The sequence below is a fragment of the Danaus plexippus genome, chromosome Z (assembly GCF_018135715.1).
Source record: "Danaus plexippus chromosome Z, MEX_DaPlex, whole genome shotgun sequence".
Lineage (NCBI taxonomy): Eukaryota > Metazoa > Arthropoda > Insecta > Lepidoptera > Nymphalidae > Danaus > Danaus plexippus.
In genome coordinates this window covers 2,894,511-2,917,278 of record NC_083559.1, presented here as the reverse complement: position 1 = coordinate 2,917,278, position 22,768 = coordinate 2,894,511, and the positions used below count along the sequence as shown (strand labels likewise).

Here is a 22,768-nt window from a genome sequence, read left to right as displayed (position 1 = left end):
AAATAAAATACTTTCCCGAAGATTGCACGTAAATTATTCAATAATATACTTACTGTTAACGTTAAAAAGATTAACACACTCTGAAAAGAAGCTCAAACTCGTGAATTCCTTCATGCGATCTAAACAAGGTAAACAAGGTTCTTTTGAATCAACTCAATAAAAAATCTCAAAGAATACTGAAAGGAACAAAGGAAATAAGAAATACTTACTCGAACATTTATAAAAAAATTGTATACCCGACTTTAGAAATATCCTTTTTTCAAGTTGTTTATTTCATGTTATTTTATTTCTATATATTACCCGTTTGAAACGAAAAATACAGTAAATGAACAATCGTTTTACAAGTTAATATGCGCGACACTACGCTTCATGTGCCCCGTATTGGAGTTGGCCTTCAGAAGTGCATTGTTTCTTTTTATATTAGAGTGCGGTTTTGTCACTTTACACTATATCATCGTTAAAGGGCCCTTAACTTAGTCCAGGAGGTCCAAGCTGAAATGTCGGGACAAGTGAAATAACATTATCATTATGGACACAGGGCATATGGCAGAAGAGATACTCGTACTTCGTTAGACATCACTAGTCTAGGTATACATAGAACACTAATAGTAGCTAGTTTTAAAGAGATTCTAAGGTTTTTATATTTCATACGCTCTTTGCACTTACGGTGTTTTAAGAACTTGCTTTCCAAGAAAAAACTTTTTTACTTATTTTCTTACGGACCGGTCTCAACGTTGGTTCGGTTCTCGTCAACGCTAGTGTAAAAAGCCACACAATACCCCAAACGTGAAAGACTTTTTATTGAACTTATTCTTTGGTCGTTTTTTGCAATGGTCCATATTATTTTATTGATTATTCCTATAGTTTTGTAACGAACTGTACAGATCCATTTTAATGTAGACCCCTAATACGTGTCATTTGGAATTATTTAAAAGGTAATTCTCATTTGACATTTCGCTATTATACGGCCTTTCCGTTGTAATTGACAATCAGTCGATATTTGTGTGCATAATAGATAACAAAATTGCTATGACATTTGTTTAATATTATTGCTCACTCATTACCGAGAACATTTTGTTCGTTTAAACAGAAAAAATCTTATTTTTTTTTTTAAAGCTACCGTTTGTGTCACTTACTTTTCTCTAATTTTATTTTTCTATAGAATAAGAAACATATAATATTTTAAATATTATGAAATTTAAAAATTTCTTTCATTGACATTATTATAATATTTTTTATGTCATATTTTGTCTACTATTTTGGGTCTGATGCAATTAATATTAGAACGCTGGTTTCAACGCCTATGCATAATATATATCGGCTCAACGTAGTGAAAGGCGTCTAGAACCTTCATAGAGTGCATATGAAATTCACGGCGAACAATGCTCAGATTCAGTATCGCACGTCTTATACCATCTATTTTTATAGTCTTATAATTTTATAAATTTTATGCTAGTTGTTGATTTATTTTTGAGTGTCTGTTGCTTATTTCGTTCTTGTGTAAAATTATTAAATTGATTTTAATAATTAATTGCTATTATATAAATGTATGCACATGTGTGAATGGAATATGCTTTAGAATTATTTCGTATGAAGTCCAGTAATACAAAAGACAGGTCATTGTTATTCAAATTACCAAATTTATTTTGAATACGCTTTCTATCTAAGCTTCATTTTTAAGTAGACGTAGACGAAGTTGCGGCAAGAAGTAATATCAGTTTTTTTTTTTATATAAAAAAAGTTAGCGTTGTTTGCGGGTAGAAAGTAGACGTACTTTACTTAAAATTCTTTAAAAACACTTGTATATTGTTTACTAGTGTTGTGAATTATTTTAGGAAATAAGAGCTGAATTTTTATTAACAATATTCTTATTCTTTACAAAAGGTATGTCCGTGGATTAATTTTTATACATAAACCATGATAAGAAAGCAATTTTTTACATGGTTCTATATACATAACTGCAATTTTTGTACAAAATTTAAAATGTCCTTTTCTATCTTATTCAAATTACTTTTTTTAATTTTGACTCTAATGAAAGTATCTTTATGTGTGTCTCGATGCCAATAGTTTTAACTCAGGTGCTTACTTGTAGGAAATATTGTTTATACTGTCCAATACTTGCACACATGTTCTCTACAATATTTGGCAGTGATGGCTTAACCGAGCGATGTAGGAAGCCAGATGTTATCGACACAAGACCGCGTTAAAGCGATGTCGGATTGAACTACGATATGTTTTGGGTAAAAATCTTTTAAGTAATTCATGAAAACTGAACTAGAGACAGATACTAAGAATAAATATATATATATATATATATATATATATATATATATATAAATAAAGATTATAATTCACAAATGTTGGAATTAAAGTCATTACTATTTGCATTTATTATTCGAAATGAGTTTAAAGATTTAAAATGTTACAAATCGTTATAGAAGCCGTTTAAAATTCTTTGTTTTGTATTAATTTAGATTCTGTTCCATTATTTGACAAATGCCGATCATTGTCCGATGTTGGTATTGTTATTTGGAATCTTTATAACAATTAGAACCGAAAATTTACGTACTCATAGCCATTAATAGTATACATAATTTGGCCTCTTTGTCGTTGGGGAGTATTAAAATGTTTATGAATTTATAAATTCCGTTGCGTATTCAAAATATGGTTGTTAAGATGTTCTTTCCATTGACCTTAAAATGTTCTTTACCAAGCAATTAAACATACCATGTCATGCATGGCATATCTATAGTTAAATATAATATTAAATCTATTTGTCAAAAATAAACAGAGGACAATTTTTATCAGGAATACTCACCCGCCAGCTACCAGGATCATCTGCATGGTGACTTGTCTACCGTCTTCAAACTCTTCAGGTCATATCACGTTCTTTCATGATTACTATTCTACTAACTATATCTTCACTTCAGAGTTTATTGTCCTCACTACAGTTTTATCAACATGATGGTTATGAATCTTACTATCATTTTTTATATATCACATTAATCTGAATAAGTTCAATAAAGTACATAAATTTGAAACATATATAACTAAGAATAGTTTCGTCGTAAATTTGTACGCGGTAGAAGTAGGAGCGAGAGGTATAACAGCCAAATCTCTTTACAACCTGCTAAAAGACTTGGGTCTTCTAAGAACTAACATCAGTTCATTCTTGGAACGTGCGTCGAAGGCAGCCCTAGCAGGTTCGTTTCATATTTGGTTAGGTAGAGAGAGGAGCTTGGACAGTGGAGGTGAGCGTTTAACGCGCGTTAGATAGGGGCCCCTTAAACCTACACCTGGGTCGCAAGTCCCAGGCACTGTTGAAGCCCCTCTCCCTGCAACGCGATGGACCCGGCGCCCGCATGGTGAATCCATGGTATGCTGAGAGGTTTCGTCTATTTAGTAACAGATAAAATGTTTAATGCTAAAAAGATGGTGTTGTCACTTTAAATTTATTATTTAAGGGTAAGCTCATTCTCTGTTATGACTTTTTTTCGAGTTTTTTCAAGTTGACAGTAGCTGTTAGCCCTATTGGCTTTTACAGCGTCACCGGGAGGGGTGGGCGGCCCGATGGACTGTTATGACAGTGTACTCTTTACATTTATTTCAAATCAAATGAATAAGGTAGATTATAATACAATTGCATTGCTTACGCTGTTATTAAAATTATAAAAAGATTACGTACCAGATACTTTCTCTGCGTGACAAGACTATTAACTGTTATGACCACTAAAATGAATGATTAATTATGGTATAAATTTCAATGTCTGCATCAAAAAAAATATTCATTTTGGTACTGCCTAGTCATGTAGCTCTTTTTTAGGACATAAACTAGTTTAAGCAGTTACACGAAAGTTAATTTTATATCATTCAAATTTAGTTTACAAAATTTTTAGGAAGAATTTTAATAATTAACACATATAAATTTGTATTAGCATTTTAGGATTTTGTGTTCTAACGAACTTCTTTCTTTCAGAGTCTAGAGCAACCTGCTAAGACTCATGTTATCGATCTTATATATTTAAACTATGTTTTTTTTTTCAAAATGTACTTATTATTAATTTAATATAACAATAGTTCGAAAATTTGAGATAGAGATGCTAGATAGAAGATTTTTATGTTTGGGCTTGTTTGTCTCCTTAAATTATACGCCCCCTTTGTGCAATGAAGGCAAAATGGTTGCACTGAGTAATGCATAGGCGAATTAGATTTTATTTTTAAGACATATGTAACATAATCATACTAAAGAAATCGATACAAATAGCCGCCTTCTCGTCGAGACTGGTTGGCGTCTCTGGGTTCAGTAATGAAAAAGGCAAAACAGAAGGATTCATATCGAAATTGAATATTATGTTCGCTCATATTGTGTAATGCAAAGTACATTTTACAGTTTTTGTGCTTAATGCTTTTGTAATAAGAAAATGTTAGTTTATTTAACTTTATAGTAAGCAAATAATTTTTGTCACATCGTTAGGATGCGAAGAACGTATGCAGAAAGAGCATGGTAATCGGCCGTGGTCTGTCTGCCCGTCTGTCTGTCTGTATGGTCGTAAAAAAAGGATGGAGAAGATCTAATTATGTCCTATAACTATGTTGTAAAATACCGAAATAAGAATTGTGCTGTCATCTGCCCAAACAAAAACTCCAGATTAGTAAGTCTTTATTTTATTTAGTCTTGGATGGCATAGTCTTCTGAGGAGCCCGTACGTTGACTGTCTTTATCTCAGACGAGGCGTCACTTTCACATCATGATAGAGCATTCTAAGTCAGTTAGTCAGAAATTCAAGCTATGGGGTTCAAGGTCAGGTCAAAACTACTTTCGCAATAGGCCCTTTCGAAAACTGTCCAAATGTCAATTGGATTTGCGAGAGATTCATCCTATGAATGTGTGGCATTAACCAGTTGCCCGATAAATCGATCTTTAGATGCGTTGTGAGCCGTTTGTGCAATAAATATTCCACAATCTTAATCTTACAACGTGTCTTGCATGTGAAATTTAAAATTGAAGGGGGACAATCCATTCATAACCAAAAAATATATTGTTCACACGAAAATCCTTTACGAGAAGCAATAAATTGGTTACAGCTAAGCAACTTGAATCTAAAGCAAATGGCTATAGCGAAGTGCTATGGAAATTACTATTCAATTTATAAAACTTTGAAGAGATGCACAAACTATCTCGTAACTGAATTCTGTAACACTTGGGTTGGGAGCTAAGAGTCATTGAAAATAAAAAAAAATATAAAGTTGTCGTTTCAGAGTCCGTTGATTTAATTAAATAAAACGAAATAAAAGCTCTACGTCCGTTATTGGATTTAATTAGGTTCTAGTCTTACTAACACTCAAACTGTTCATATTGATTTACCCCAAACTATCATTATAATAAATGCGTTCGTCTTCAATTTAAAACTAACAAATTTACTATACGAAACTTTAAGGGGTGTCTGAGAGCAAGAAAAGTTTTTGTATTCAGAAAAGCAATTTAACGATGGTGCAGGTCTCGATCAAATAAATGTATTTTTAAGAAAACTTCTTCTGGAAGATCTTTTATTTAAAAATAATTGTTTATTTATTACGTGATTCCTTGAGTGCCTCGTATCTTGTACATGATACAATATATGTCTTGTAATCAAACGCAAAAAGAGTAACTGAAGTTGGTTTAATACTGCATGTATTTAAAATCGATTTACGAGATAATTAATTTAAAATTAACCAAGTGTCGTAACCTACTTATACAGACAGCATCCTGTATTAATCGGGATGAAATAAATTCACTATGAATGAACCCAAACATCCGTTACAAATAAGAAATGAGACTTGGATCGTTGAATTTCGTGATATAAAAGACGGAAGGAAATTAGGATGAGGAACTTTGAACTTTCAATAACATAAGAGGCTCGAACAATTTCAGTTTGCTACGGTTACTGCTATATATTGTTTTCTATAAAGTGCATATCCATGTTCGCGAAACTTAAACGATTGAAATGAACTCGAGGGAAAACGAAAAAAAAAAATAACTACATTGAACAGTCTAATTAATTTTGTCATGTGTCCATTGCTTATTTATTTAGATTAAAATGTAATATTTAGACAGTATATTATGAATATTGTTTTGTATAACGAACTAAACAATGCCAATGTGTTTTAATAATATGATAATGTTCCTGACGTGTTTTGTCAACGGTAGAATATTAGTTTTGGTGTATTACTTGACTAAAATGTTATTTGTACAATTTCCGTGTTGCTATTTATTTATCATCTGATTTACAAACGAAATGTTGTATATATATGTAATCAGGTTAAAAGATCTCTGAATATTATAATTTTATAGATCCGACAAATTATAAAACAAAAGGCAAATATCTAATTCGATGCTGTAAGTAATTTCAATTTAAGTTTCGACAGTTTTTCATTAAGATTGTTATTAGTTCGATATTTCTTTGGATTAAGTTCAGTAGAAATGTAGTTAAAAGGTTTGAATTTTTTTATAGTAGTTTAATATTATAGTTTTTTTTTGTTTTTATTTTACTAACTAACTTTTTTGCCGTTACCATGGACTTTTTTCCGTTACATCTATTGAAAGCTCTATTTACCTATAGATGTTAAATAAAAATTATTGTTGATTTTCCAATTTTATTATGAACGAATCGCAAACGGAAAAAGTTTTTTTTTTAAATACAAACAGTGTAATAAAATTTTTGAATACGCCGGTATTGGAAAAACTGAAATTGAACAGTCAACCAAAACAGGCTGTCAAAGTGAAATTTTTGACGTTTTTTCTAACGTAGCATTTGTATTTCGTGAAAAACCTATTCATACTTTTAACCTCAGGGCTCGGATTACATAATTCATTCGACTAGCTTGCTTTTCAAACAGATATATCGAATACGTAAAACGGCGTGTACCTTGTGACATACTATTTTTAAATCAGACATCTTTAAGCGACGAAGCAAAAAGGTTTTAATGAAAGATCATAAATAGTAGTTTGGTCTTTGACGACATTACCGTGATTTAACGACCATGCAATATTGTAGCCTAGATTTATTTTTTTTTTAAATTACGTTATAACTTGTAAAATTTTCACACATCTATTTATTTATGCATCTTCATTACAGTAAGAACTTTTGTCATAAGAAACATTTTTCATGTCTGATATGAAATTGAAAATGATGACAGTTTAATAAAAACAATGAAATATGCGTGTGTAAAGGAGGTTAAGCCGTCATAAGCCCTGTTGACGCTATTTATTATTTGTATGGAAAAACGCTTAAAGAAAAATTTTGAATGTATTATATATTTTACTTTTTATTCACATTCATAAGTAATAGAACACTCAAGATTGAGAATGCACGCTGGTTGTAAATATAATAAGTAAAATTGTTATTTAAATTACCTCAAGACGATCCAGATTTGAATAAGAAACACCCAGAAGAGTTTTTTGTTAAAAGTACATACATAACAACGTAAAGAAATAAAATTTGTAAAGGAATTATTTTTTGCTGTTATATTACGTATTTGAACAACACTGTTGAAGGATGGCTGACGAAATTTTGCAATAAAATTGGTATAACATGTGTAATTTAGAATAATATATTGAATAAGTAAGGTCCTTTTTTAAAATACAATATCCAACCCTTATAAATGCTTATAAAAATTGCGAAACACCAATATTATTGTAAGTTCGTTGGTATAGCTAGAAACAGTACATAGCTATTTCTTAAACATGATTATGTCAAAGCGTGTTATATATAGTTTGGTTCCAGAAGATAGTTCATTACTAAGAACGACCTGTTATTTTCCCCGTGAAGAAGATACATGCTTTTGGTTCTCGCTGGAGGCACTTCAATAATAATTTCATTAAAATTTCGCTCAACATTAGCTTGACCTTGTCGAGGCGTATCATTAATTAACAAGCTTGGAAAATATTCATATGTATGTGTTAATTCTGCGCTGTAATATTTCTATTACGATAGTGCTAATGCTTTTATATGGTATCGATTAGTCTAATAATATTATAACCACAACCCTAACACACGACACGGCTGAGAATAAAAGACGCTCGGATGATTCTACAAAAAAAATAAGTTATGTGCATATTGTTAGTAGGAAAATCAAAAAAAATATACATATTTTGAATAATATATATATTTTCACAGAAACAACCGCGGTTGATAGTTTATCAACAAAAAAAAGTTTGTTATGGAAAAAAGAGATCACCTGATCTGCGGTGAGGTAGGCTCATAAAAGTTAAATTTGAGTTGTTGAATTGTGTCTTAGTTGTGCATAATGTTATGTGCACTTATCACGATGACCTTTCGTTTCCTATCTAACGTTACACAGCTTGCGTGTTTTATTTAACATAATCGATCTCTTAGCTTCTTCCGTGTTCATACGTCGTTTATTACGTTTTTTGATATCCAAATGCATTATAGATGGGCGATGTGTACATTGTCATTCATGGGTTGCCAAAAAACTAAAAAACTTTCAAAAAGAAAACTTGGATTTCGCCTGCAGTCGCTGAACTTCATAACATTTCTTGCTATAACTTATGTAGGTATAAATATTTACGTAGTTATTATCTATCAGACTCATTGAAATGCATTGATTAAAAGAAAATTCAAAACAGGATTCAGCTATAATTAGGTAACATTTTCTGTTTTGCTTGGAGATTAGAGAGTTTTCATGTAAGGTATAGATAGCTCTATGATCAATATCATAGTAGAAGTGAAGACTTTCCAAAATTTTCTAATTATTGTTTCACATATATATGTAATAAAAACTTCGAAGACCATCGAAGATAGAAACCGTAGGTGTGAAAACTAAATGTTATACTATAACTTGTACTTTATTAATATAATCATTTCTTTGGCATTACTTTGACTTTTTAATATAAATATTGGTTAATATTAAAAGTTTTAAAAGTAGTGTTAAAAGTTAATTAATTAACCAATGAATTAACGGAATGAAAATATTCCTATCCTACACTCTAATTGCACAGACTTATATAAATAACAAACTGCTCCATATTTCCAACTATGTGTCATTGTTTTAAACAGCATTTAGCCATGAGATGAAAAATTTATTTCCACCCAAATTGCAGTGGACTCGTAAAATGTTTGCCAAATTCTACAGTATTATCGACACAGAAAACTAAATCTTATTTCAACATAAAGAGCGTCTTTTATATATATATATATATATATATATATATATATATATATATATATATATATATATATATATATATGTATATATATAAAAAAAAGATTGCGATAATGCAAGACATTTCTTAAAATCTTATCCGATATAAGCGGTGAGAAATTTAACGTAGTCGGTGCTTTTAAATCTTGTAACATTTATGAAACATGAAGCATTTAGTTCAAGAGTTATAAGTTTTCTTAGTTGTAAGCCCAGATTATAGTTATGTTTATTTTTTTTTTCAGAATACTGTAAAGAGAAATTAGAAGATGTTTTTGTATATCATGCATTTTTAAGTCGAAGATAATATGAGTTATATGTGCATAGCAAAACGTTACTGAGCTAAATATTTCTTTATATATATCGAATGCCGTATTTCGATGAACAATGAAAAAATATTGTCATTGTAATTATGGCTCTGAAAAATTATGCTATGTTTTAACGACGATTCGATTAAAAAAAGAACTTATTATATAAGTGATATTTAATACGAAATGAATTGCAATCTAATATAAATTTTAAAGCACTCTTTATAGAGTTCAAATTCAGATTTGTCAATTATACATTTTCTAAATGAAACAAATTCATTTACTATATTGTGCAACTCGATAAAATGATTATATAATAAAAAAAATCGGTTCGAAAATTTTTTTCCTTTAGTAAATTGAAAACTCGCGTTCGTAACAAATGTTAATTCAATTACGATTATAGCTATAAGTATTTATATAACAATCAGTTTTAATATGATTTATCAACGGACAAAACATTTATAAGATTATTGTATTCTCTTGTTTATGTCATCGTTAGTTAAAGGTTTCATTGTTACATACAAATTGCTATTCTTATAATTTATTATTATTATTTACAAACTGTAATGGACTTTTTTATTTATAACCTAATTTCAGTTCGATTCGTGGTTATCAAGGAGATACACCATTAACGAATAACGACTGTGACTGAAGAACGTTCAGATCTCACGGCGTTCAATCAAAGTGACAATTCACATCATAATTCAGGAATTGTTATTTTTGAAGTGGTCGCTAAGCATTCTTGTGCATATTCTGTTCCTGCAGCGCATGCATACATATGCTATTTAATTAATATACTTATAGTATAACATCGAGGACGAATGAAAATATTTAATATAATAACTTAACTAATAACCTAACCTAACCTAAAATATGAAGGTGATGCTTTTTTTTCATCTCATCATATCAAATAATATATATATATATATATATATATATATATATATATTATTTCTAAACCAGGATACTATAAACCAAATAGACCGTCAAAACTTATTTTTTGTTTATCCATCATGTTTCTTATCGTATACCTACATATGACGAATTTGCCATTTTCGAATGTTCTCTACTAAGTATTAGTAACATATTTGAATGTAATTTCATATATTAGATTATGTTATAATGTTAAAATTTGTATATAATTATTTTACTTTTTCATAAGTTAATTCATTAAAATTTTAATATTTTACATTCAGGCCATACGGTTACAAACATCCGTCTGTCAATATTTTAAGTTGTCGTATTGAACAAGACAATACAATTTTTAAAACTTAAATTAAAATGTAAGATATTTTCTATGTATTTTTTAGCTAGATTTATATTTTACTTCCATTCATATATATAATTTAATTATTATCGGAACTTAACTTAGAACATTTTATGTGTATAATATGAATTAAATCGTAGACGTAAAACAATGTATGCCTCGTACATTTTTATGTGACCAGAGAGCCGCGTGAAATCCCCCAAAACACAAGGACATTATAACTACATGATATACCAAGAACTCTTAGTAATTAAGAAACATCGCGCGTGAGACTTGCGTCGTAGCTATGTATAGGAAAGTTATTTTTAATTACTTTAACATAATTGGCATAATTTCATAAATTATTTAGATATTGTTATGATTGAAATAATTGATTTTAATATGAATCGTGTGTTCTCTATCAAATAAAAATGACATAAACTATTATTACTGTACTTTTACTGTAAAAGCATTGCTTATTTACTATTCATTAAGTATGCGCTTATCACCTTAATTTTATCTTTCGACTTATGTATCTGTGTAAGTTTTACTGATGATAAAACGTCACCGATCATCTGCAGGCTGGATTCCAAAGTTTCCTATCTCAAACTACTCATTTTCCCATCTCTCATTTTGTCCCATAATAAAATGCAACGTTCTGATGATCAATGTATAAAATTTGGCAAACATTAAACATTATGGTGTCAACAAACTTTAATTCAAATATTATTATACTATTTGGCAAGACGTTCATAATTTATACGTAACTGTGGATGATGGACTTTATATATAAGACATTGTCTATCTCAACAATATATATTCTATGTATTTAGCATTGCTAATGCATGTTATAGAAGTCCAATTTTTTTGTGCTAAATTTTTATACAGGCGGTGAATGAAAAATTTGCAATTATATTATGGATACACAAAAACTGCTGTTGGGTGCTGAAAGTGCTGTCAAATTAAACACGAGATATATATATAGTTATTCGTCCAGTATGTATGTCTATAAATGTATAGCATATAAGTTAGCTTGTACAAAAATTTTAATGGGACGTTATTAAGTGTCAAGGATTTAAAAGATGATTGGGAAAACTTAATTGTAAGATGAAATATTTTTTATATACATTTTAGCTTATAATCGAGTTTACGAATTAGTATCCCAGAAACGTGTATGTCTGCTTTTAGAATTTTCGGAAAATTTATTTCGGATTACTGAAATGGCACTTGGATAGGAAATATCTCCTATGTTTAATCTAAAACTTTCAAATTACTACTAATACTGTCAATTCTACTTACTAGTCTACTATTTACATCCAAGCAGTAAATTTAAGTTACTTATTTAATAACAAAAACAGTAGCTCTTAGGTGATTTCTTAAAAATTAGTTTCTTGTTTTGTTGCCATGTTTATCTCTTCATTTCAAATACCACGCAATAATATGCCAAAGCTGCCAGAAAATCTATTTGGAGGGTCAGAGGTTGGTTGTAACACTGTAATTCATATTTAAATCTGACAGGTTACCCTCAAGTAGCAATTTCATTCAAAACTATGAGCTAATTTTCAAAAACAAATTACGTATTTATAAAAAAGAAAAACCGCATTTTTATAATAATTTATCAAAAAATTTTTACAGGTACCTAATAAAAAAATTCATATTAAAACTCAGTTGCAAAAAATCTGAACATGTAACAGTGAAACCAGATGGAAACATAAATGTAGTTGGAGAACAACAAAAACCCCTACTAAGTTTTGCATTTCAATTTTTTTTTACATATGCATTAAGAGTAATTTTCGAATATGCCCTATTTTTTACAACGCACATGCTAAATAATTAATTATTGACAAAACTGACAGAGATTTTCTAGTACCAGTAGTAATTATACGGAATACTAGTGCGTACAATAATAAGTAATTATTAAAGGAATTATACAGCAAGAGGCTTTTGTTTTTAAGTTGGAAAACTATCATAGTTTTGAACGTTCTTCGTATTTGACGTGATAATGATAAGTCGATGATGCCATAATGGTTTTTTTTTTGTGACATTCAATGTTCCTATACTTACCGCTTACAATACCATAAGCGTCCATTTGGAATCGACTCACAGTTTTGGACCGCGGACCGCAAGTGTGTAAGCGATCACGTTAACAAACGACACAATTTTCAATTTAATTAAGTTGGAAGCATTAGCCTTATTGTTAGATTACTGTCCAACGTAAATTACGTGCCTGTAAAAACAAGCGTCCAGACAGTAATTACACGTGGAATACGCAAATATATGAACACGCTATATCGATTTAATTATAATGATTACGTGATAAAATATTAGCCTAAGAGCGGTTTCTAACAGCCGTCTATTATGGGAAACTGAAATATTAATTATCACAATTAAATATAGTTTTTAACAACTAATCTCTCTGAAAATATACGTTTCGTTATCTATATAAAAGTGATCACGTAGTAAAATACCATAAATCTGAATTTCTCATACATAAATCAATTGTTATTATTGCCTGAGTCATAAATTTTTATTAGAGTATAAAGTTTTTATTGTTTAAGCTTACTTTTAGATGCAGCATGATCACGAAACTCAAGCTAACTTTGTAATATAGATCAAATTTGAATGCTTTTTAACAGTTAAAGTTAGCACAGTTTTGCGCGGGAACGTCTTCCAGCGGGTGTATGCGCGCTTTCTTCGCGATACCCGTTTGTTTACTGAAAATATACCGCCACCGTCAACTTCGGAACAAAACCACGCATGCGCTTGGTTACAAATACATATGTGCTTAAATATCTATTTTAATTAGTCTAAGTGCGAATATAATTGTTTGTAATATTCCTGACGTAGGCTATAACCACGCCGCCATTATGAATTCGTAAATATGTTTAATATAGCTTAAGGTAAATAAGTTAAACAGCATTTTCGTGAACCGAATTTTAAGAACCGAGGTGTACTTAAAAAAAATTTCAGGTCTTTTCTTAAAAGTAATAGTCAGAACGTACTATTATGTTCATAAATAGTTAAAATTTATTTCACCATCTTTTTATATTTGAATACTTAACGAATTTAGTACCTATAAAGGATATGGAGTAAATACAAGTAAGGACAAGTACGGTTACAGTGGGAATAATTTTTCATTAAAATATATATTTTTTTAATTATAAATTAAGAGAAAATGGAATATATAGGACATAATATATTGATATTATCTTGGTGTGTTTTATTATCCAAATCTGTAAATGTATAGTAATGTATAAATAAATGTTCAGTTTGCGCTATGGGTCCATAGCCGGAGTTCACACGGTAATGACTTCGTGCGTGGAATAACAATCCAATTCACGCTCCTGGAAGGATAATATAATATATGATATGATATATTTTAAGGCACAAAATATTTATGTCAGTCAAAGGTGCTCTTTTCTTTGGGCCAGATTTGAAATTGTGACAAATAAGTATATATGTTATTTACTGTTAATATTTTTTTTTTATAACAAAACTGTAACTATGATTTTTATTTTAGACGGAGTCGCAAATAAAGATGTTCCCCTCCCAGTGACGCTGTCAAAGCCATTAGGGCTAACAACTACAGTCAATTCGAAACAAACAAAAAAAGTTGTTTTTTTTTTAAATGAAACTAATATTTTTCGGATTACTAGGCGTATTTTATTAATTTAAAACTACTTACTCCCAGTGGCGTGCTCATTATAGATGCAAATAAGCACTGCTTACCCTACCCATATAACAACTAAACTTACATTGTGTAATTCTTACATTCTTTTAAACATACTTTACGGAATACGATTGTTTACCGACATTTATGTCATTGGATTCACGATTTGGTAAAATTGTTAAAAGTGCCATCTATAAACAGAAAACGAATCTGCTAACTGCTAGCGCCGCCATGCAGCCAGAGCGGCAGTAGGCACAACTAATCGGTGCATATTTGCCATACAAATAAATTCAAGGACGATCTACAAATCTCGTGTTGTGGGAAGAACATTTTTGCATCTGTGTGTACAAAAACGAAAGCATGTGTTGTATTTCAGAGGCACTGCTTCCTTCATCCTATTCGTTTAAAATGTCATAGAAACTACGTTAATTGTCAAATGAAACGGAACTCTGATTGGTCGGTACATTATTCATATATTTTTTACGCCATTTTGTTATTATTGAATATTGTCATTTGTCTTTTTAAGCGCCAGTGAATAAGTTTTAAATAGCTAATTAGTAAATAGTGAATTAATTTACTAACGAATTATGGAAAATTATAGCTCTGAGCTCTGAGCTAGTGATGTGTGTTTATCGAAATTAAATACGAGTAAATTTTGAATATTGTTGTTTGATAATAAAATTAAAATTACAAAGGGAAGGTGTGGGCCCAGTTTACATCAAACTAAAAAAAAGTAATGTTACTCGTTTTAATAAAAAGTATCATGATAGTTTTAATTAGCTATCAGGTTCTGTACACACAAATAAACTATTTTGTTTACCTTGTTTTTCTTTTCAAAAAATAATGATAAGAATTTTTTGATTTCCACTGGATATTCCGATTTTCATAACTTTTATAAAGCGGTGATGAACAGATCGTAATTATTTTAAAGTACTTTCGTGGCTCAGAGATAGTTGATGGATTTATAAAATATATAGATGTTAGTTCTGATCGGACTGCTCTAACTTTATGCGCGAATATTATTAATGTTTAAATGAAGCTAATATTTTCCGATTACTAAGCGTATTTTATTATTTTTAAAAACTGCATTCTCCCGAAGTTTCGGTTACTTTGCAGCAATCGCGATCACGGTTCACATCTCGTGTTCCCGTTAAAAATAATAGTTTCATTTAAATGAATACTCGCGAAAGTAATAGATCTCATTCTTATCAATCTTTGAGGAGGAAATTATGATGAAATATGTTTTTTTTTTCTAAACACATTCTACTTACCCTACCCCAAATCTCTGCGCACGCCCCTGCTGCTACTTCCGACGTTTCGGTTATTTTGCAGCAACCGAACGTCGGGTGTAAGGAGTTTTTAAAATAATAAAAAACGCCTAGTAATCCGAAAAATATAAGTTTCGTTTAAATGAATACTCGGGAAAGACTTAGATCCCATTATATTAGATTTGTATTTGCTAAAATTTTTTACACATTCTTGGTAACAATCAAAACACTTGTTGACTATTAAACTGAGATATAATAAAAGTCTATAGTAGTTTTCGGATTATTTTTGAATTACCAGATTTTATCACATATCAGAAAAATTTAAGTAAATAAATGAAAAGGATATTAATAATACTAAAATGTAGTTACTGGGAGGAAGAACAAGAACTAGGTTCTGATAAAGTAAATATTCATGAAAATATTTTATACAAGCTAACCCCCAACTACGACATCAAGATATTTTCTTTTAGCAAAATTGGAATTGATATTTTGATAAAATAACAACCAAGCCAAGAAATTGTGGCTTTTTAATAGTAAAGGGGGCAAACTAGCAGACGGCCTACCTGATGAGAAGTAGACCTTTGCCCGTAGACATCTGCAACATGGTGTTGCGGATATGTTGCCGGCCTTGAGCAGAAGGGAAGGATGGAAGGATACTGATGGTCCAATAACCATCTTGTCAAAGAGAATGGTCCTTGATCTAAACTGAAACTCGAGATTTGTGTGTTGCTGCCAAGGGGTACTTAAGTGCCCTCGTTCTAACTTGCAGTTGGAGGGTCTCTGTGTATTACATACCATAAAAACAAGCTCAACACCTCAAAACAGACTTAGACTCATGCGGAATAGAAGGTAATTTTCCACATTAACATTCAGGGACAGGAAAGGGTAGAAAAAAGGAAAGGGCAACCGGCTCTCTCACTCATCGAACGAAAAGCAGTCATAAAAGACTACTTCAAGCCGATCTTTTGTAAGAGAGTGGCACTCCCGATGTCGAGCCAATACATGTTCTAACTGTAGTTACTTGACCACAGCTAAGCTCTACAACCAACAAAACTTGGACGGATCTTAGTGGACGTGGTGTAGAGAAGAGATTCTCTTGTAAATAGTTATTATTTCAGTGTTGTATTTTGAAGAATTTAATTTATATATGAATTAAACTTTATGTTGGGATAACTATTTTTATATATTTGTATATATTTTTTTTAAATTCATACACGTTCATACCGTTTTTCAATGATGACAGTGATGATAAGTTGTCGAAACGTTGAGTAAAATGTAAAATATAAAAAGTGAAAGTTACTTTCTAAAATTTTATTATATTAACCAATATATACAAAATTTTATTTATAAATATGCCAATAATTATTTAAGATGAGCTCTTAAAAAAGCTACTTTGAAATGCAATTAAGTCCGTCTTCGCAGTTCTCTGTACAGTTGCTTCTATGAACCACTAAAAGTATAAATCATTATCTCACTTATCATTTATAATACCTCTTTTTCATCAACAAAGACGAACACAGCTTTGCTTGAACCGCCTGATATTATCGAAAAAGTTTTTGATAAAATAAATCTCTAGAAGTCTTATTTTGATCTGTAAGCAATCGTTAAGAAATTGCAGTCTTTAGTGGCTCAGTATTCGGTTGGCTATATAATATACATATCGGCGCAAGCAGCTTCAATGACGGATGCAACATGAAAATAACTCAAGGCTGTCATCAATTATTATAACAACTTATTGGTCGTCATTACTATTGTTAAAAGTAAAACGAAATCAAAGATAATAGAACTATGTTTGAATTCTGGTATAAATATGACGTCTGGACGCACGACAGCGGACTGCAGAGTTCAGCGAGTGCGGAGCATAAAGAATGTGATTATGAAGAACCTTCGAGAAATACAAGAACATTTAGGAGAATTGAAGTTTCATTTTAAAATATCTGGAACGTACTGAAACAAGTGACATTAGTGACGTCAGCGAGGCTGGCGTCCTCTGTTTAAAATAATGAATTTATAATAAATCCGATATATATATAACATAATATATATTACGAATGGTTATACAATTCTTTACATTTAACACAAATTAAAAACAGACATAAATGACATATAGTAAAGTCAAAATCTAAAAACCGTTAGCTTCTATATTAATCTATTGAAATCCTGTCTTAATCAATCAATAGAAAATAACTCATGCAGTGCAGTTTCATAAAGTAATCGTGGACCTAACTATGTTCCATATCTTTTTAAGGTTCTCTAAAATAAAAATAAAAATAATTATACGCAAAAATTGCGAATTGAAGCCAAACAAATCGACGTCAGTATAAAAACAGCTCTCAACATAAAGGTGTTTTATATCCATGAATAATTCTTATTCCTTTTAACTACACCTTACTAATTGAGATGAACTCTTGTAGTTATTGCGTTGAAAAATGAACCTCTAAACACTTTATCTATAGACAACTGTGGCTTGCCCTAGATTATGCTGTCGATGAGGTCTGTGTAATGATTCATTTTTAATCAACGACAAGCAAAGTAGGATCTAATGAGTTTGTCGTGTGTTCGTGGCTTTGGGGAACAAAAATTCTTAAGCTAATTTCGTTTCATACATTTTTGTTTTGTAAAAAAGGTTATTGAGTGGTGTTTAAAGATTTCAAAGAAAATCAGGTGGCCTGTTTTCAAGATTGTCATATTTCTGCTATGACATTAAGAAATAAAGTGATGCCAATAATATCTTTTTTGTCAATTAATTGATGATGTTTGATACTGAACTCCGTCGAAACATACGAAAGTGCAATAATGCGTTATTACCGCAAAGACCCGGATAATTATCTTTAAAACTTAAAATATTTCTTTTAAATTTCCAAAGTAACGATATATGATTTTTTTTTATAAGTTCAACTTATTAGAAGTAATAATAATTTATGCTTTAAACAATGAATGCTCTTCCGAAGTTGAAGTGTGACATATAGATTTAGTTAATTAATTACGATAGATAGATTTAATTAATTACGATAAAAAAATCAAGAATCACTAATCCAAATAAAATTTGAGGTATTTGTTAATGGAATTTCGAAAGATCTTAGGATTTCGAACACAGCGAGTCTTCGTAGAAACGTCGGAAAGTTATCGGGAAATAAGTTTTTAAACTGCACAAAGTTGAGCTTTAGTCTGCAAGTTCTGACATCCTATTTTCGATTGAATAAATATTAGGTGCTAATAGACGATCAGGTAGGAATTTCCGTTGATTAGTAATTATAAATTAATACAACCTATTTTAATGAATAAAAAAAAAGGATAGACTTATCAAATAATAAATTTACTAAGTTGCGACAATGCATTCGATTGCTGTTATATAACTAAAAAATATTCAATTCAAAAATATTTCAACTTAGATCTTCAAACCTTATTGTTCCCTTACCAAAATTTGGATACATTAAATTTCTTAAATAATATTACAAATTGCTGCACTAAAATGTACAAAAATATACATAAAGAATGACAATAGAATTAAATAAAAATCGAGAGGATTACTGCTACACTATAATTCAAAGTAAAAATTATAGACTTATACGGAACTTATTTTATGCATATAACATTAGATTTAATATCACCAAAAACATTATAAAACATAAAAAACAAATATAATATATGTCGGATTTAAAATAACGATTACAGCCTAATATTATTATATTAAAAAGAATATGAATACAAACTAAACGAAATTTCCTCGTTACGAGACCCCAACACCAACAGTATTGGAAAGAGCAAAGTGACAAAAACGTCTGTAAGAATGTAACACACACACACACACACACATCAATAGGTTTCTATGTAAGATTAGTCTCATACAAACGTTAAACATTATAAATACAAGGATATTTTGTTTTTATTTCAAAATCACTGTAACAAATAAATATCAAAAATAAGAATTCAGTTAGATTTTACTCTTTTATTTCACTTACGTCACTTACGTTGTGCCTGGAGGCCGACATGAGAAGCTAGTGAAGAATAAACAATACAATAAAGCAAAACTAGCAGCTTTTTGGCATTTCGTCCAGTTGAATAACCACCCAGCTATTGTTAACTAGCTTGAATCCAGCATTCTATTTTTAAAAGGCTTTGCTCATTCCAACAATTTGAAATATTACTTACTTGGAAATTAAAACGAGACTTATGAGCGTCTGCAATAGAGCTAAGTTGAATACTTGTTTTAAACTGTTTTCCACCAAAAAGACGAAACTACGACATCACAAATGATATTATATTTAGCAGTGTTATGAATCGTCCATATCTAAAAGCTGGCAACATTTAATGTTTGATTAAAATGATATATAATGGAATCTAAAATGTTTAAAGATGTCAAAGAATTAAAGGTAGAATATTGCCCTATATACTGACTTTTTTATTTATCTTGTTAATGAATCGTTTAATTTTTCTCCTCTTTTCTAAAATTTATCTATTGATTGAGAAAGCAATCGAATCTTAAGTAATTTAATTATAAGGCAACTACAACTAAGTGCCAAGACGGATGCGAGTTCTATTTAAGGAATGATAAGAAGAGTTAGGACTAGAAACTGGAAACTACTTACCAAACATGTCGATAACTAACTTACTATAACTTACTTACTTATGTACTTAATTATTATTAATTCTATTTTATTATTATTAATTTTTCTTGAAAGATTACAATTTGCTGTCCATAAAATATTATAACGTAATCATCGGTTTTCAATGTTTTCTTCTTTTTATAGAAAAAAAAGATTAATTATCTGTGAATACGATAATATTTTAAAAAATTAAAAAAACTGTATAATAATAACCGAATCATATCGGAAATTATAGTTAAATAAAATTTTATACACCTAAAAACAAGTTTTTTTTTGTTTCCCACACAAACTCGCACACAAGAGAAGTTTTATTTCCAATTTTGACTTATATATATACGGTTAAACATAGTCTCAAAATTATGTTACTTTAACAAAAAATAATTTATTGATACTATTAAATATTCTTGCCTTTAAATCTCACTTAAAACTCAATCATTAAAATCTTATTTATTATTGTCTTTATATACTCACTTTGAATGCACTATGAGCATCTATTTGTGGTGATTTTTTTAGTATATTTCGTTTTGTATATCTAATACTCTAACAACAAAAACCTTATAAAGAGGCACTTGTTAAAATAATATTACAATTATAAAATTGTTACAAATATTGATTTGCCGATAATGGACATTATACTATTTCAAATGTACATAATACTAGATACGGTTAAAAGTTATACCGCAAATAGCGTTGTTATCTCCTAATTTATCATTTTGATCAAAATTTAACTCAATAATACAATAATTCATCTGTATCAGGACTTAGATATAGTTTATGCAATAAAATAAAATTAATATTTATGACTCGTTAAAATATTCATAATAAATACTTTGAATGTTAATCGAATATGAGAGGTGGGTCCACTTACAATATCATTTCTCCGTCGCATTGAGAGTTGACAACGATTCCATTTCTGTTTATAAAATACTTCACATCACTTGCATAACAATACACTCCTGACATGAATAAGGAACTCAAAAATACATTTAAAAAAAAAAAGGTTAGTAACCACTAACCACGACGTAGCCTCATAGTAGGCGAGAAGCGTACAGACTAAGAGACTATTAGCTGTAACTCTTAATGCGTTGAAGTAAAGGCTATAATTAGATATATTTCTATAATCTAAGCGCTTTGCCCTTCTATATAATGCGGTATAGTAAGAAAGGATTATAAATATTGACGGTGTAGGTATTCATGTGTGAACAAAAAAAAACATATATTTTATTTCACTCTCACACCTATGGATAAATACGAATTAAATGTTACTATTTTGCATCATTTTAACGTTCATGTACGTTCATTTCATTTGGATTTGTATAATTTGATATAATGTTGCCATGATTTATTTAACATCATGATGTTAACATCATGATGTTGCCATGATGTATTTGTTAAAAATTTGCAAAACACCAAATAAAGTGCTCAAAAAAGAACACGTTTACTGCGTATATATTTGTGTAATATAATATAGTGAACAATATTGAACAAGTTTCCTTATATAGCGTACAAAAAAGACAATTAAAATATATATAAACAACGAATAAACCGTATTTTACATGCCTATGAAATTGAATATACCGTTGCTTGCGTAAATTTACTGAAAAAGCTGACTGCAAAAATACCATGTCCACTGTACATAACATTCAATTATTACACAATAATGTAATCAGAATTTAAATTATGAAAACAATACACATGAAATTTGCAACAACATTGTTCTTTTTAAACGCATTAAAAATCAAACAACCCTTCGTAGTTGATTTATATCAAGCAAAAATTTAACACTGAAATAGAATAAGTAGGAGATATGTTCAAACTTTGCACTTTATAGGTTCTAAGAATCCCAGAATATGTATTTTTTTATTTAGCAAATACTAATTTTTTTCAAAACCAAAGAAAGGGAAACCAATTAAATTGCCATTTATAATAAGACAATACAACACCATTACCTAACCATTTACCCGACTGCAGCAAAAATATAAGGGAGTTATGTTTTTGTTTTTATTCAGCAAATATATTGTTAGGCGTATCAAAATTTAAATTAAAGTCACTGGTTCTAAGCACGTAAATAAAGCAAGTAAATATTATACACTCAGGAACCACACAGTGATTCTAACCAAGGTCTATTATATGTAGTCTTCTATCATAAATCTTTAAACTTATTAGTTTTGTTGTGTATTGTAACTTGATTTTAATATTTTGAGGTGTATAAAGAATAAATAATATCAATCTTCCCTCCCTTCTATACATTCTCAACTTAATCTGTTTACGAAATAAGCTCTTTATTTATAAATTATACATAAAAAATGGTTTTAATTTTATGTTACCATTTGGTGTAACAATGAGCGCTTCTCGTTTTCATCACAAAGAGTCGCTTCAAAAGGCCTCTTGTTTTCAAGCGAGCATATTTGATATCATTGTATTTTTCACGGAAATTTAAATCTTATTTCTTCAACATAAAGAACTCCATC

General features: G+C 29.8%; 1 protein-coding gene across 1 annotated transcript in view; it reads right to left on the bottom strand.

The window, feature by feature from the left end:
• LOC116777282 (potassium voltage-gated channel protein Shaker) overlaps positions 1-21,188 on the bottom strand; it is a 123,420-nt gene extending 102,232 nt beyond the window's left edge. Inside the window, exon 1 of the mRNA XM_061526019.1 lies at positions 21,166-21,188. Within this exon, the coding sequence (XP_061382003.1) occupies positions 21,166-21,173 (8 nt within the window). The 5' untranslated portion in view covers positions 21,174-21,188. The remainder of the gene's footprint in view (positions 1-21,165) is intronic.
• Positions 21,189-22,768: the final 1,580 nt, after the last annotated feature.